Below are 18,843 nucleotides of genomic sequence, written 5' to 3' on the forward strand. Positions count from 1 at the left end.
TAATTACGTAAGGTAACCATGCATCTCTTATGCTGTACAGAATTAAATACAAGACAAGAAAAGCCTACAAAAGGCCAAAAAATAAATTAGTATCTTTAGAAAGTAGTCGTACAGTTAATCCAACAGCAACTCCATAATTGAAACCTTCAACTTGTACTGCACTCAGGCACTACATGGAGCAACAGGAACTAAATGGTGTTTACTAGACTGCAATGACTCGAGACAACAAATTCACATGCAAAATAAACGATACCATGGTAACATCAGAGACCAAAATTGATTTGTCCGAATTTGAGAACATAAAAAATACAAATGCCCTGCCTGAGAGAAACCAAGAAGCTGTCTATTTCAATAACCGAACAGGCAATTAACCATTTATGCATCACAGCGTAACAAAGACAAGAAACAGCAAAATAAGACTTAACTAGCTGCCAACGTGATTGGCACCAATCAATTTCAAAAATTTCAAAGAACAGAACATATAGAAGCAGCTTCACGAGATCTTGCCAGAACTTTCCCGAGGTTAGAGAGGGCTGTCATTTTGTACAGTGCTAGTAACGATGGATGGCAAATTAGTATATCAGCCCTTATACAACAAGCCTTTTCTCAAGATGTACAAGGCTCTAGAGTTACAGCGAGCAACCTTCGGGTCACCAACGTCTGACAGGGCCATCCACTGCCAGATTGGTCCAGAATAACATATGGCAGATACCCAGCTAAATTTTAGTTCCCCATATTCTCAACAGCTTTCTTCTCATGTTCTGCATCCTCAACTGCATCTCGACTGGTTGATAACTCTGAACTTGTATCACCATTAACAGATTTAGACGATTCAGAAGAATTGGCACATAGACCAGCGTTCCCAGATTCTGGCAAACTTTCAGTGACCGCACCAGTTGACCCCGGTGATCCACCTGCATCGTCACCATGCCTTTCTACTTCTGCATCCCCTGATGATGACAAACATTTCCCTCCATCTGACGTAACCTCATAAATAGTGTGCTCATCTTCATCTTTTTCAAGCTCACCATTTGGAACGCCTGAAGTTCGATTGATATCAGGCAGGGTACCTGATTCCAATGTCTCTCTCCATTCAACCCACTCAGGTGGCTTGTCGCCTTCATTTAAAGTCGACTTTCCAGAGTCTTCTTTGGACTCCTTGATGGGACCATTTCCCAAAAGCATACTTTCAGGTTCCCCTGGAGTGGTACATAACTCGGACACTTGTAAAGATGTTTTGTCGTCAATTATATCTTCATTTTCACCAACGACGACCTCATCAGCCTCATCTATATTAAGTGCTGTCTCATCTGAATTGGGTGATGGTGAAGCAAGGGAACCAGTTGAACGATCATGAACTGCTTTGCCGTCTTCAAAAGCAAACCAGTTTGAGTTTGTGAAGAGAGAACTGGGCCAGACATTATATTTGGTCAGCCAGTGAAGTGTTGAATAATGATATCAGAGTTGCATACAGATAGCAAATTACCTGTCCTGGTCATCCCCCAAACGAAGAGATGAAATAACAACTTCTGCCGATTCATCATCAAAATAAACATCCTGCAGAACACCATTCTTCAGTATCGTAGTAATTTTCTCTATCGTACACAAAGTAACACTTGACAGAAGATGTGGATGTAAAGTTTAATCTTTTTGGCGAGATTTTTGTGCTGTCTAATATCCTTAGATAATACACAACAAGGCTGAATTGCTCATGCAATTAGCAAGCCAAAGAAGAAATCAGTGAATGAAAACTCATTAAAAACAATAAAATTCTGTATGACTTCTATACCGCAGAACCCAAAAGCTGTAACCAAGACACGTCTTTTGACCAAATTGATTATTGGATGGATTTCCAACAATAAATCACAAAGCAAATTGGAAGGGAATAACAGCCTTGACCATACCTCATCATCTCGTTCAAGTGTGCCTTGAGCCTGCATCCATTAAGCAAGACACTAATTAAAAATTCGTTTCTTTAGTAAGCATAAAAGTCTGAAAAAATAATCAGTCCAGCCAGTGAACTCTGTGGGCATGTATGATTTGAGTAAATTTAAATTTGATGTGTTTGAAAAACCTATTGAGTATTGATTTAATTCATGATGATAATGGTGAGAAAATATTTATTGGAACCAATATAAAGATTGTAACAACAGATAATCACTATACAACTCAGAGAAAATACCAACAGTTGTAGTCATTCCACTGGGGGGCAAAAGAAATCAAGTGCGTAGTACAGACCACCTGACCATCCCCCAACCCGAAAAAAACCACATATACACACAAAAAAAGCCCAAATGCACACAAAAAGGGAAAAATGATCATGTTTACACAAGTGCATACCTAACAAAAATAAGTTCAAGTACATAATCTTTCCAAAAGAATAATTAAAAAAAAACAAACAACTACATGATCCGGTAGATAATTTCTAACTGCTGAAATCCAAAGAAAAATTAATGAAGCCTCATAAGGAATCGATTTAATTTGAAAAAAAAAAAATTGGGCAATGCACAAATAGATGAGTAGTTGTGGGTAGAAAAGTATGCAGGAATGCTTGTTTTCAAACTCGTTTACTAAAAAAAAAAAAAAATCAGTCCTCTGACTAAATTTGCCAGATACAAGTAAAAGAGCAACTACAAGGTTACTAGTAAGATCTGCAATACCATGTTGATATTACACATTGCATGCTACGACACTGTGCTATTTTAGGCTCATGTACTGATCACCCCTTATGAATTTCCAACATCACATTTAGTGCATTCACTAAATGCTAGCATAAAAGATGATCCTGGCCTTCATTTACAAGTGAAAAAAAAGTAAAATGTAAAATAACACAGAGGCTTACATTAAAGGTAAGAACCACCAAAGTTAACATAAGGTCGCTTTTTTAACAAAAGGCAAATCCCTTAAATAATTTCTCCCAAGACAACTGAATTATTTTAAAACAGCTTCTTAGGAGAAGCTGTTTTTAGTGCTTTTGCAACAGATCAGAAGAAAGAACCAATCATTTCTATGCTTTCTCAAAGCCAAAATTAAGGTAAGTTCCTCAACCATGGCACTAAGAAGCAAGCAGCGATGATTAGCATTCCTTTAAGTTATTGTTCACACTGATTTTCCAGGGATTTCAACTAATTTCACCCCATGTCAAACTTATCTTTTAAAAGCCAAGTTTGACAAAACATCCTTACTGACTCTTCAAATGCAATTCTAGTTCATGCAAAACTTAAGAACATCCAAAGTCTAACCAAAAGCACTGTCATTGATTATTTGCTCCCTAGTTACTAATTTAAATTCAACTGATCTCAGTGTACACACTAACATCAGAATGAGTGCAAGAGAGTGAAGGTCATTTGTCAACATCCAGGCATTTACCTCTTCAATATCATCATTACTGTAAATTCCATATTTAAAGGCCTGACTCAAGTTACTAGCCAGTGCTGCCACATCATAGTCCCTATCTCGGAAGTCTTCGTCATCACTATCCCTGCCCCGGTCCTGTAGTGAAGTTGGACGCCTGCAACAAATGATGAATAAAGCAAGCTTGCTCACTTTTGAAAGTATCAAAATAAAATTCATGTTCAGAAGCATTGATGTAGCTGTTGACACAATAACCAAAGCTTAAACAAGCCAAATTAGAAAACACAACAGAAAGCATCAGATGTATGGGAAAATCATGCCACAGAGGAAGGCATCTAAACAAGGATTTATAAACATCTAACATGCATGCAAACAAGTATGGTTATAGATATTTATTTCCCAAAGCATACTTTCAGCTTGAAGAATTTTAGGCTAGACCTACATCCCCAACGTATATGACCTGAATTGGTTGTGCTGAGACAGGAACAGACACTTCTCTCCACGATTGATTCTGCTGCCAATAGGCCAAGTTCAATTTACAAAGATGTTTTATAAACATCTGCAAACAAGTCTCATTTTAGAAAGTTGTATTTCCCAATATATACTTTCAGCTTGAAGAATTTTAGGCTAGACATGCTTCCCCAATGTGTATCACTTCAATTGGTTACATTGGGACAGGAAAGGACACTTGCTCTCCATGATTGATTCTGCTGCCAATAGGCCAAGTTCAATCTAGAAACATGATTTGTGAACATCTTAACACATACAAACAAGTATGGTTTTAGAAAGTCATATTTCCTGATGTATACTTCCAGCTTGAAGAATTTTAAGCAAGACATACATCCCCAATGTACATGACTATTGGTTACACTGAGACAGGAATGACACTTGCTCTCCATGATTGATTCTGCTACCAGTAGGCCGAGTTCAGTCTGCTAGCTCTGCCTTTTGAAAACGAGGATGACAAAAAAAGATAGATGGGTGGAAAACTCCACTAACAAAAAGTAGCCAGCATGGCCTTTGCTAATAAAAGAGAATACTTATACATGTGTGCCTACATATATGTATCACATGTGTATTACTTATACATGGCACATATATTTATTGCTTAATCTTTTTGCCCTGAAACTATCAAACATTATTTTATAATTGCCAAAAGAATCTTGTATCACATGCTGTTGCATGCCAAATATAGTCTGCTAGTTCATATACATAATTTCTTGGCACTATTTGCTAATTTATAAAATCCTATATACTGTACGCCGATAAGCAGGCACAGTGTTTGAGTAATATGGTGCAAACATAGGAACAAATCAATAAAATTAATTAAAGTTAAGAAAAAGCTTATTCAAGTGTAAATTGTTTATAGAATCAACTGTTTTACAGCCTATGAATACTAATATCTTTTAGAATTCTATTATATAGATTGTGCTTCTAAAGATACAAAACAACATGATTTAGGCGATGATAAACTACATACAAGAAAAATGCATAATCACAAATATTATGCAGTTTAGCACTTTGTATATTATAACAGAGGAAAATCCTTCAAAATGTTAAAAAAAGAATAGTCATAAAATAAGTTTGCTTAAATAATTATAGATAAAGGTGCACAAATAAAAGGTTAACAAAAATTAAGGGCCTGGTTGGCATCACTTTTATTTCTTATTTTTATTTTTATAAATAACATTACAAGAATTGAGGCAAAAAATACATGTTTGATACTATTGTTTTTATTTTTTACTTTTAGAAGTCATTTTCATTATTTCTAGAAAACATGTAAGTAAGAAATTCTCACTTTCCTTATTTTCAAAAACAACAAACTCACGTCTTTTACCACCACCAACGATACCACACCATCACTGCTAATGCTACCACCACCTACAGATGTTGTCTCCATTACCACCATCACCACTACTATCGTCTCCACCACCGTCGTCGCCTCTACTACCACTATAATTTGCACCATTGTTGTCACCGCCACCGCTGCCATCATTTGCACCACCATTGTCCTCGCCTCCACCACTATCACCACAACCACTACCACTATCTCTGTCTCGACCACAGCATCACTGCTATCACAATATTTGCCACACCACCATCCACCAAGTTATCAATTCCGCCGCCACCACTGCCGATATCACCACATCACCAGCACCCTCATCTTTGCCACCACTATTAGCATTATAGAATCAACTATCTCTGCCACCACTACTACTACCTCGCCCACCATCATCATGTTTATATTTTTAAAAATAATTGTCTATACCAAACATGTTTCTATTTTTAAAAACTTAGAAATGAAATGGAAACAATTTCTATTTTTACTTTCAAAAATAAGAAAAATGAACGTGATGCCAAACAACACCTCAATTATCAAAAAGACCAACAATAATTCAATTCATTCATATGCCTAAGAAACACAATTTCAAACATACAAAGAGTAGAATTAAAAGAAGATTCTTTAAATTATAATATATGCAATACCACTGCAAATTTATTTTAATCTTTTTTTTTTTGGCTTAAAACGGGTTCTTCAGACAACGCGTGTCCGAATACACCCAAGAACCCCTAACATAAGATTAAAAACATAAGATAATATTTATGCTTATAAATATGAATTTTGCAATCATATGTCAATATCACCCTCATCTTATTCCCAATGTTCAGACCAACTCAACAAGACTAAACCCCTATGGTAGTCCAGCCAAAGTTCCCTTTTAAATTGTGGGTAACTAGCGGGTTGAGTGACCAACAACCTCCCCTTTTTTAATTTTTGTCTTCCCACCAAACCCATGTATCTTATCACCCCCCAACCACCAACTTTCTTGTATGGGTCTCTCTCTCTCTCTCTCTCTCTCTCTCTGTGTGTGTGTCAATCTAGCCCCAAAACAATATTACAGCAGAGAAATAAGGGAAGGAGGGAAAAGCAACCTCCCACCACATTCAGCCACAAAACCATCCCCCATGAGATCCAGATTGTGTGACCTCCATCCCTAACAGATCCAGGCACAATGCATCCTCTAGATTCGGCCGTATCAGCTCCTTAACCACATCCAACTACGCCATCTCCCTCCCTAACATATCCAACAACCTTGCTTCCCAACCAGATTTGGCTGCACTGCCCTCACCTATGACCACCAAGTGAAGAGGAAGAGGACCTCCCCTCTAAGACTTTGTCACACCTCCACTCCTCAACCATCCCATTGCCTCTCTTTGAATCCACCTCTAACAACCCCACCTCATGCTGGGGACAGGCTTCACCTATTTCCTTCTTCCCAAAAGGAAGACAAGGTAGAGTACATTTTTTCCTCTTCATTCTTTCTTCAATTCAATAGGTAACCTAGACATTTCCAAATGGTTAAACCATTGGGTTCATCAGGTTGAACAGGTTTTTTCTATTTTCAAGTTTTGATCCGGTCTGATCTGCAAAGGTTGACAGGTGAGGTCAACAAGTCGAACCAAGCAGGTTCACCTAGTTTCTAAACAACTTATGCCCTTTAATAAATGAAAAATAAATAAAGTCTATTTTTGTCTCTTGCTTCCATTCTTTTCCACTACCTTCATCTTATCCATTAGCAGTCAAGGAGTGTGTAGCTATGCTTAACCCTCTGACTAAATCCACCTCGCCCAACAACCACTTGATCCCCTCTAGATATCGTTGCTGTCATCCATCCGACTATGACCCCTACCTCCATACATCAATGATCAGTAGCCAAAATCTTCTACCTGGAAGCACCAACTTCTAAATCTTTCAAAATCTTGAACCCACACCTACTCTCTGAGCACTTCCTCACTAAAAATAAGGTACCTGCTTTCCTGCACCCGCCCCAATTCTGGCAACTAAGCATCAATCCAGCTACCACAATATTGCCAAATCACCCGTCACACTCCGCTCTGGTTAGCATTGATCTAGCTTGTTTGACAACAAATTACCTTGCCCACAAGGTAATCCTTTTGATTTCCTTGGCTATAGCAAGTACTCATTTCTAGAAATTGATTACACAGTGTTATTCAAACAAAAACTATATTTATTCCTCAACATATATGATATTTCTAACTCTCTTTTTTCTATAGTTATCCCACCAAACAAGACTTGAGCCATGGGAGGTATAAAATGGTGTTGAAGTCATAAAGAGCCAAACACCTCGTTTTCCTTGAAATTCTTGTGAGACCATTCTATTGAGACTATGGTTCACATGCATACTAGAGGGTTCAATTTAATCACATGCATAAGAGGAACGGACTCCCAAAAAAAAACTTCCAAGCACAAAAGCAATCTGCAACTTCCTTTGACCATGCATGATCAAAAAACCTTACCCCATCTACAATGATGTAGGATTTTGGATCATGAATACACAAGGTTTTGGAACTTGGTTTCAATTTCAGCAATTTCACTCAGAATTTTAGAGTTTGGCCAAAAAACAAGGAAAAAAACAAAAAAATTGAAAAAAAATCAAGAAATTTATTTATTTCATATCATTTCATTGTGTTTGGAGTTACTAAGATTCATAGTTCGGGTAATTTCAAGTTGAAATAGAACTATTTTAAAGCTTAATGCATTAAATTTATCATTTTCATTGATTGATGATCATCCTACACTTTCTCTAAATTTCATAATTTCTGTACCTTACTCTTCTATTTATAATTTCCCATATTTGCTCTAATTTTTATAATAAACTATATTTTCCTCTAAGCATCCATTTTATTTTATTTTCATAACATTAGAAGCAAGAAAAAACTCATTGAGCACATTTCATTATAATCCATTTTAACAATCTCTTTAACCAAGAATAGATCCACTTAAATCCTCAAACTATAAAAAAGTGGCTTTATTTCCCAATTTTTTGATTCCAAAAAGAAAAACCCTCATTAGATTTCTATCTTAGAAAATATAAAATATGCTAGACTTCTACAGAAGAATTGACTCTAAAATTTGTAAAAAGGATATGTGGGTACATATGGACTAACATTTTTCAAGAGAGGAGAAAGATAGATACTTCAGAAACTAGAGAGGAAAGTGAGATACATTAGATTTTAGTTAGTCTTGAACTAATTATTTTAGATATTTTAAAATTTATACTTAGTTAATTACTCAAAAATTTAGATTTAAATAAATTATCCCAAATCTAAGATCCTTAGCAGCCACTGTAGCTACACATGCATTATAACTAATAATCTTTAAAGCAGCTTTACCTCATATTTTTCAATTCCAAAAATAACTTCAATTAGATTCCGCTTTCAAAGGTTTAAAATATGCTAGATTTTGCCAAAACTTGTTATCTCAGCGGATTAATTAGAACCCTTCTCATTAGGAGAAATCCCGGGTATCGATGGTAAATAACCATGAAATTTCTCAAAAAAAAATGATAGACTCATCTACATATGCATTATAATAGCTCTGGTCATAGCAAAAGAACCATAGATTGAGAACAAATTGTACCAATAAATATTAAACAATTTAATAAGCAAAACATAATAGTTCCTAATCCAAACTATTATTTTTTCACACAATATTTAATATATATATATATATATATGAAATCTTTATTAGTAACCAAGTGCATTTGCACATGCATTACAAGTAATCAAAATAAAAACCTCTTCTATTCCACTATTTAATTTTTAACATATAATTTTATTCTCGAAGAACGAACAGTCATTTAGAAAAAGAACCATAGGAACAGTCATTTTAGTAAAGGCACGCATCAAGATTGCATCTCGCACATTATAATAACAAAAGCATAGCCAAAAATAATATAAATTAGATCATTAGAGCCTTCGATGAATGTGATATTGTATAAAACTAAAATTTTAGAAAATATTTGACATATGTACCTGCTAAAAAAAGATCAAAAAATATCAGTTTCGATCAATTTCTTGTAGAACTTAAGGAAACCGAAAATTTCAGTCAGGTTCAGACTGGTCTTGCTTGGCCAAACTGACCTGTTCGGCCAAAACTTCAAACCTTGCATGTGTACCATCAAGTTTTAAGAACCCTATTCCATGAGCATTAATCTAACACTTGGAGACCTAATACTCAGAAGAAGAAGACCAACTCCAACTGATCATATGATTTAAGATTGAGCAAAAAGGGAGAAACCCATGGGAATACTTACCTAAGCAATTACATGATTTAAACAAATTCAACAAGAAACAACCATCGAAGGACGTTTATCGACATAACAAAGTCTAGATGAACAGAAGATCAGAAATCTGTCTCCGAGGTGTGCTTCATCTGTAAAGCACAAATTATAAGAACAAGGGCCAACTAAAAATCCAAAGGCATGCTAGATTTGTTATAATTCGCAAATATGAAACAATCAATCCAATGTAGTTCAAAGGTTAATAGAAGATTGTATATCAACAAACATAACAAAGAGACTCCGTTTTTTCCTCTTTCCGGATGGTAAATATTTCTCAGAACATGGAGTGTGAATCAAACCCATGTTTGAATTGAAACTGAGATACTGATACAAGTTCTTCCCTTCTGAATCAGATAGATTCATATCTGAAAGAGGCTGACAATAAGTTCTTTCAAAATTGACTATTCGTATGGTAGTCAGTCTACAATTCCATGCAAAGAAACCCAAAACATCCTCAAAATGCCACAACACTGCTTCTGAAGTGGTACAAATTTCATACATTCTACAGTTTCCCTTCCACATGACACTCAAAGAAGGTTTGAGTGTTTCCTTGGTCTTTCTCTAAATTTTTCGGTTAATAATCTCACTTTCATTAAGATGAAGTTCTAAAATGAAAGGGCAGAAAATTACTGCAAATAGAAAGAAATGTTAATAAGCACAAGCAAAAGAAGCAAAGTGCAAAGAGACCTACCCACAAGCCCACTGATAGACATTTTCCACCGCATTTCGTTTGAGCAAGACACTTGCATGCCATTCAACCCATTCACTATTTTCCTGTAAGCAGATCCCTGGCTACGTAGATTAAATCTTTCCAACAACATATAAACAGCTAAGAAAAATGAGCATTGGATTTTATATTACAAGAACAAACTTCAGAATTATAATGCAACTTAAGGACTTTTAATCGCAGAAACCATAAGAAAACACAACAAATAACTGACGGTCACAATGCTTGACAGTTCATCCAACTTACAACATGTCTACAAATATAATATCCATATAATGGAGTTGCTAGAAAGAGTAACGTCGGTATAAAGAGTCTCAATAGAGTATCATCGTAATCCTTCATTGAAAATAACAGGTGCTTTGAAAATCCTGAAAATAACTCAAAAGTGTTTCTCAGGGAATACTTCTGTGCATCGCCATTTTAAACAAGTAACAACTATCCAAGAGATGGTTAAAATGTGAACTATAAAGCACAACAAAGATAGAAATGCCCATGTGGTGAAAAAAACAAAACTACTGCATAACAATCAGAGCTTCCAATTAGAATGTCAGTCATGAATTTTACCAATATTACTTGCAAAACTAACAATAATCAATTATCATGCAAGATAAAGCACGTTAGTATTTGTTAAAGATGAATAAGTGAGAATGATCAACCTGCAAATACGTCTGGATTAAGCTGTTGTTATTCGCATACTGACAAAGCTTGTTAGCTATGCGTGTCATGTGACCAACATTTCCTATCCTGGGAGGTGATTTTCCCTGCGCAGACACTGTTGGCTGCAAAGATACATTTCAACATACATGATTTTACCAAATATCTTCAGCATATATATGTTTTATATTTGTGAAGACACAAAAAGGGAAAGGGAAAGGGGGAGGAGGTGAGGGGTTTGATGAAACATGACACAAATAGCTAAGCATTCTAGTGATATGTAGTTACCTTGCTTGAATCAGCGGACAGTGTAGACTGTTTTTCTGCTGATAGAATTTTACCAACAATGTCACAGTCATGAAGAACATGTTCAATTAGCGGAGTATTCTTGCTCTCTAAGCATGATACTACAATGTTCTCCACATGGTGATGCAAAAAATTATTGTAAGGGTACCTATAATTATCATGAATTTTCAACATTAAGCTTCATGAATTTCAACAAGAAAATTTATATTCTCAAAAACATAGAACTTACTCCAAAAACAAATCTATAACACATTTTATGGCTCCTAGCCGGATCAGTTCCTTTTCAGCAGAGTCACTACCAATTGTCAATAAAACCGAGATGAACTCCACAATCTGGAAAAGAAAACGACCATTTTAAGCTCTAATATCACAGAAAATCTATGCATACTACAATCATTAGAAATCCTAATGTGTCGGTCAGGCTTTTGATCAGAGAAACAAATGCATCTAATAGTTTTCTGTTTTTGTTATAAGTGCTCTCCAAATATAGACTGATAGCAATGCCAAATGTAAGACAGGTGAGCCATACTCCTGAACACAAGTATTAGGATTGCAAGCAGGTTGGGTTGTATCAGGGATTGGCACAACCCAAGCCCAATCCATATTTGAACTGAGTCAAAAAAATTGAACCCAAATCTATAATACTTCTTTTCGGGGTTGGACCTGATCAGGTTTAATATTATATTTTATCAATCCATCAGATTTTTCCGGTCAAATCGGGTCAAAAATAATCAAAACATAAATCATAACAAACATATATAAATTGATAACCTAATTATATAATAAATATATTATGCAATAAAATAAGAGTAACCAATGTGTACACATTATCAAAGAAATTCTACATCCAATTTGATTGACAATCATGCATGATTATAAACAACAACATAAATTCCTGACAAATTATATCATGAGTAGAAGACTACTTTCCTATATTCAAGGAGGGCTTTGAAATACATAGCATACTAGTTTTCAATCAGATAATGTCAGGTACAGATACAGAACTCAAGGATTCAAATTCAATCTATACACGAAATAGGTCATGTTCTCGAATCTGAGCCTAATCCAAATAACTTCGGATCGAGTTAGACCAGATTAATTACAGATTGTACCTAGATTGGAAACGGCTCAATCTAATCCACTAGAAGCCCTACAAGTAATCCACCATAGTAGTTGAATGCATTACTCCACAGAGGCTGATATCATAAAGCATCTAAGAGAATACTGCTATTGTTTTTCCTAGAACTTTCCCATTTTTAGCAATGAAAATGCATGTGCCAAGAAAGAGAATTATAAAAAAAATATCATAGTTGAGTGGTTACTTTATTACACAATTAGTTATGCTTTATGCATCTAAAAATTATTTAACTAATAGGTTCATTATAGACAGTCACAATATCGTGTATCCATGTTGGACATACATGTCTATGTCTAACCTGCACATGTTAGAAACAGGGCAGGAACCGGATTGGATATAGATCGGATACTAGTATATCAATATCTATATTTATTTTGTTTGATGAATGTAGATATTGATGTTAGTTGGATACAAAAAAATTAAATTCATATTTGTTTTAAACAGATATACAAACAAATCGAATACTGAAAATATGGATATAACTATGGATATAAGTTTGATAATTAAACTTTATGGTCATAGAATCAAAGAAATTAGTAAGTGAAAGGTCAATCAAGGTAATGGCATGTTAATATGGTCATTTATTTCCCTCAAAAGCTCATGAGTGCTATAGAAAATTAAATAGGATTACAAATAGAATCAGATATTCAAATATGGATCCGATAGTTGTCTATCTATATCTTATCCATTTTTCTTTGCCAGATACAGATATTAGTCGAATGCTCAAATTTCTATCTATATCCAGATTGATTCACATACGAAAACAGATATGGATGGATATTATCCGGTCCACTTTCACCCCTAATCAAAGAGGATTACAAAGTTAAATCATATTACCTAACACCATATATTAAGGAAAATAAGAAAATGGAGAGTTATAAATCAATACCTTCAAACGATGCTTTCCAAGGGGAGGCTGTAAGGTTCCGTATGTGGTAGGCAATATGCTTTCAGAAGAAGAAACATCCAACAACTTCAATAAATCACCTGCAATATCATGACAATCACATTTAATATGCCTTAAAATTTAAAAGCAGATATGGAAAACCTACATAACAATCAGCAATTGTCGCTAGACATATTAGCTTACAATGGCAACTCAAAGTGTATAAAAGTAGAATTAATGATATACTTAACAAAAAAAAGTTAATACATGGCAGAGCCTTGAGATAGTGATATAAATATACGTGTCATAACGCAAATTTCTAATTAAAGATAACAATAAGGGAAGAAATATATCTAGAAATATGCAGCATGAATTTTTTACTAGATTATCTATTATCATGGTTACGCATATTGATGTTATTAAAATTACTATGTTAAGTTTCAAACAAGTTTCCAATGACATGAGGTTAAAAAATTAACAAGAAAATTAATATTTATTATAAGTATATAATGTTATGGTTAATAGGTTCACATATTGTAAAGTGGGAAAAATTAAACAATATGGCCACCATAATCGTAAGAAAAGATAAAGTATTATTGGTTTGAAGAGCAACAACATAGAGAATGTTCAAAAGAAAGACAAATACATGTACAAGTCCTTTGGTTGCCTGCAATCGGAATTGCAGCTGTAGAAAGGGGTCTTCCTTGGTGGTCCATAATTAAAAATTGCCAATATAATTACAGCTGTTTGTTTGTTTGATGTGAAAAAAGATATGGCTACCCTGCAATTGGCTGGTGAGATTACCCCTCTAAGAAATAGTGATGTTGTAAGCTTTCTATTATAGTATATAATTTTTATCATATTATTTTTTTAATTGTAATGAAAAAATATTATTGTTATAAATTATCAATGGATGAGTACTAATAATTACTACAGTAAGTAGATGAATATAAAATAATTTGATATTATAATAACTAGACATTATTTATCATATGCATTATAATAACTAATAGTAATTATATATGATTTATTACATGCAATTATTATTATTACGGCATTATATATAGATTACAATATTGTAATGATATTATAAAATTATAATAATAGTAATTAATACTATAATAATAACAATACCATTACTATTGTAATAATAATAATAAAATGTTAATGTATAATTGCAATACAGTATAATATTATAAAATATAGTAATAATAATATTTTATTATAATATTACAATATAATAATGTCATAGTACAATACTAAATATTAATATAATATCATTATAATATAATAATAGTATAACATAATATAACTAATATTAGAAAATATGATAGTACTACTATTATAATCCTATAATAATAATATTATGATAATAATCTTATAATAATTATCATATGATAATAATATTATAATATTAATTCAGTAATAATATCATAATATTATTATTTAATTAAAAAGACACCATGGAGAATGAGAAGAGGAATGGTTTGGAGCAATTAAGCAACCCTTTCCACAGAGCTTTCTTGATTTAGAGATTCCTTGTAGTTGGAACTACGACCGAAGGCCGCAACTCGAATTACAAGTTTAGGTTTTTTTTAGTTTAACTGCAGCCAACTGCCAATTGCAAGTTTCATTATAGTCCAGTCTTTTTTTTAGTTTAACTGCAGCCAACTGCAACCTGCCAATTGCAGGCAACCAAGCTGCCTCATAAAAAATGTGTTCATAATATTATAAAGCAGGACTATAATGAAACTGGTGTTGTGCTACTCTATTATAAATCTACAGAAATAAAAGCAGGGAAAGCGCCCCAAAAAGAAAATCCGAGAAAACTTGAATGAAGACAATAATGCCATGCCAAAAACTGAGGTTTACCAACAAGAACCACATCCCACCCCTAATGTTTATCAGACTGAATTGCACTAACTTGTGTCGACTATTATCAAAGTAGTTAGCTGCATAGATGAATAATTGGTATTTCCCTATATTTTACAATGTCAAAACTGCAATAAGGTCTGATTCCATGACCTCATTAGAGTTGTGGAACATTGGAAACCTGAAAAAGTCATAATAAGAAACCTGCAAAAGTATTAACAAAGGATAGATAGGCCACAAAAGTCAAAAAATACTGGATGTCAAACTTCGAAAACTTAAAATGGCCACCAAAAGTTGGAACAAGAATTAACAGTTGATGTCACAACGATTCAACTCAAACAACTTGAGATTCTGTAATTTGAAACACAAATTGTTGCTATTTTATCATAATAGAACCAGAATGCTACTGAACAAATGCATATAATTTCAAATTACAGCATTCCACAGAATCAGCCACCTACCTAGGCTCTCCAGCATGCCATCAACTGTCTCAGGACTAGCAGCAACCATTGCCCCATGACTCAGCTGGCTCCTAAATGATTGATAGGAAGATGATAATAGTCTTTTGGGATCTAACAAAGATACACATACAGACAATGAGTGTACTAGAACAGATTTAGGTCTTGAATCTTCCAGTGCATGACGAAATAATCTTCCCACAAAACTGCAATTTAACATCACAGTGTTGTTGTTAATAAAAAATAAAAAAATAATAGGTTAAAACTCATAGATAAGATCTATGAAAAGATAGTGTTAGACAATTAAAAATCCTAAGAAAAGTCACCTTGGACTGCAAATCTTAGCAGCAAGACCTGGGGGGGCATATCGAGTTATGGCACAAAGAATCTCTGATGCATTGGCATGCACTTCAGCAGAGTCCTGTTCAAGTAAGGCAAGACAAAGTATTCCAAAATGAGGTGATTAATGTAGAAATTTTGAGCAATCAAGATAATAAGTTTTCTTCCAATTAATGCCAATGGTTAAAACAAAACTGAATATACAACATCAATGGCAACATAAGAAGGTTTTACAATGTCAACAGAACATACCTCAATCACAATTTCTAAGAAATGTATAGTCATGTTCAATGGCGAACACCTATGTCCAAATGTGCAAGTCAATCGATACTCTAAATTTCAACAGAGAAAACATGCGCTAATTAATGGAAAGCTCAATTTTACAATAAGAAATGTGGATCTCTCAATGATCTTTAGTGATGTTTTACTATGATTCAACAATGATGTGGGAGTTGTCAACCTCCTTATATTCAAAAACCTAGAGTGAAGTTATGGTAAGATGTTTTCCCCTTTACTGTGATAGGATAACTAGCTTAAGCAAGGATTGTTGGCATGACCTATCAGAGGGTGGACACCAGAATCGCAGCAAACTATAAGATCTTGTTCATTTCCCCCATGGTGCTTTCTTTTACAGTTGTATGACAAGACTGAACTCATTTCAATGGGATAAGCTTGCTATTGCTATCACATGTCGTTATCAAAGTAGTATCATAGTGAATTATGATATGAAAACTAATCTGGAAACAACCAGTTATCATAGTCGCACAATGACACTATACATGCACAAAATAACATTTAGCATATCATACACACACACATAAATATATACATATATACATATACATACACAGTATCATAGTGAATTATGATATGAAAACTAATTTGGAAGCAACTAATCCATTGTAGTTGCGCGATGACACTATACATGCACAAAATAACATTTAACATATTATACACACATATATACATACATACTTATACATATACATACATGTAACTAGAGTTAGACTGGATGCTTCTGAGAGCATTTGGCTCCTAATGCTTTCTAGTCAAAAAACAATGGAGGACCTCTCAAGGTGAAACCACTGATTATGATCGAAAATATATAAAATGAAAACTAAGTTTTTCTATTTTGAGGTCTCTTGCCTATGCATCCAGCCCACAAAAAAAGGAACAATGGAATTATAGCTAGTAAGCTAAAATATAGCATAAACTATGTAATTTACAATTCTAAACTGTTGAACTTGATCGAAACATTTTAAAACATATACAAATCAAATCTTTGCTATTTTGGATGTCTCTAAATTATAGATCAAAATGAAACACGATATTGTACCCTTGAAATGGTCAATTTTGTTTTCGATTGATGCATGGGTAAAAGACCTCAAAAGTGTGACTTTTAGTTTCTAAACAATTTGAATTTTGTAAATCACGATCGCCAGTATTGATTTTCATTCTGGGAAGTCCATTATTTCTGACTAGGAAGCATTTGAAGCCAAATGCTCTCAAAAGCATTCTAGCCTAACTCGATATTAATACATACTACTTACATAAACACATACATATATGTATGTTTATGTGTGTATGTATCTACATATGTTTATGTACGTATGTATATGTATGTATATGTATGTATATATATGTATATATATAAAAAAAAAATATAGCACATACATTCATGTTCATGCATGCATGTATATATGAAGTACTCATATCCCTAGCCAAATTTGAAGACGTAAGGTCCAATGCCTCGAGAATCTTCAGCATAAGATAAACATGACCATGCCTCAATTTCATAGGAACAAAAGGTTCCCAGAATTTATATTAGAGGTACAAGAATATCTGTAAAGCATAAATAGTAAGAAGCAGACAGATGTAAACGGACAAGGAGAAGAAAAACTTGAGAGTTAAACTCGTATCGAGAAGACAAAATACACTTATGTCTGGCATGCATAGTCTAAAGAAACTGTAACCCATGCTATATACAGTGTTCTAACACACAAAACATATTCTGACGAGAAATACAGCTAGAAGCACGCAAGGAGAACTAGTGTAAATTAGTTCTTCTAAAGAATCTGATGACTAAATGGTGAAATTGCTTTATCAGTTCCCACCTATGATAACTGGCATGCTCACCCAAAAATTTGAAAAAAAAAAGTCCATGTCCCCTTAATTATTCATACATTTGCCCAACATAAAGAAATCACATCCTAAAAGACAAACTTTGACATTTTCCTCCATTATTAAGACATGAAATTTACCCATAGATGACTAAATAGCAAAAAAAAAAAAAAGCAATAAACCCTGAGTTTTCTCAGCATAGAATTTTAATATTCTGTATGGATTCTTGAAAGAATAAAACTATTTGCCAGCGTTTGAATGGACCACATATAACAAAATTTAATGAATATCCACAAATTCTAAAACCCTGTTTCTTTTATCTCACAAAATCAGACAGTTTGTGCCTCTGTCTGATCTATTAGACATGCTATCATAATATAACTTTTAATGTTTGACTAAGGAACATGAAGTCTCTATGTTCCTGTCCACAGCTTTATCATTTTTCTCTTCTTTCAGGTCTAAGTAACATTTCCAGATTGCTTCATAACAAACCTCATAAATACAACTTGTTAGCAAAAGCACATGAACAGATTCCTTTTCAAGGAGTAAATGGTACAAGGCTGAATGTATAATATGACACCACCAAGAAACCTACCGATAAGCTGAACTTATCCACAATCATCTCAAGAACATTTGTATCTTCCAACCATCGCATTGTATCTGTGCAGTTGGAATACATAGTTTCATCAGCTCCAATCAACCGAATCAGTACCTGCTTGAAAAGGCGATAGAAGAAGTGAGTTCTTGATTATTTGGATATAAAACTGAGGAATAGTTGGAGGATAATGAGAATAACTTTAAGTCTTTTACTAATTAGAATGGGCTCAGTCAGCTAAACAGAT

At 34.0% G+C, this 18,843-nt stretch overlaps 1 protein-coding gene across 3 annotated transcripts in view; it reads right to left on the bottom strand.

Annotated features, from left to right (window-relative positions):
- Nucleotides 1-258: 258 nt before the first annotated feature.
- The window catches only part of LOC103713835 (uncharacterized), a 30,555-nt gene continuing 11,970 nt past the window's right edge, over nucleotides 259-18,843 (bottom strand). For all 3 annotated transcript variants that reach the window (XM_008800875.6, XM_008800874.6, XM_088708205.2), the window contains 12 exons: nucleotides 18,597-18,713; nucleotides 15,868-15,962; nucleotides 15,545-15,747; nucleotides 13,215-13,312; nucleotides 11,417-11,520; nucleotides 11,170-11,335; nucleotides 10,884-11,006; nucleotides 10,192-10,274; nucleotides 3,370-3,511; nucleotides 1,905-1,934; nucleotides 1,487-1,557; nucleotides 259-1,408 (listed from right to left, as the gene is read on the bottom strand). In XM_008800875.6, the coding sequence (XP_008799097.3) occupies nucleotides 724-1,408; nucleotides 1,487-1,557; nucleotides 1,905-1,934; nucleotides 3,370-3,511; nucleotides 10,192-10,274; nucleotides 10,884-11,006; nucleotides 11,170-11,335; nucleotides 11,417-11,520; nucleotides 13,215-13,312; nucleotides 15,545-15,747; nucleotides 15,868-15,962; nucleotides 18,597-18,713 (1,917 nt within the window). In that variant the 3' untranslated portion in view covers nucleotides 259-723. The remainder of the gene's footprint in view (nucleotides 1,409-1,486; nucleotides 1,558-1,904; nucleotides 1,935-3,369; nucleotides 3,512-10,191; nucleotides 10,275-10,883; nucleotides 11,007-11,169; nucleotides 11,336-11,416; nucleotides 11,521-13,214; nucleotides 13,313-15,544; nucleotides 15,748-15,867; nucleotides 15,963-18,596; nucleotides 18,714-18,843) is intronic.

This window comes from Phoenix dactylifera, chromosome 12 (genome assembly GCF_051530095.1).
Source record: "Phoenix dactylifera cultivar Ajwa chromosome 12, Ajwa_hap1_PhDact_Kaust_v1.1, whole genome shotgun sequence".
NCBI classification, from domain to species: Eukaryota; Viridiplantae; Streptophyta; class Magnoliopsida; order Arecales; family Arecaceae; genus Phoenix; species Phoenix dactylifera.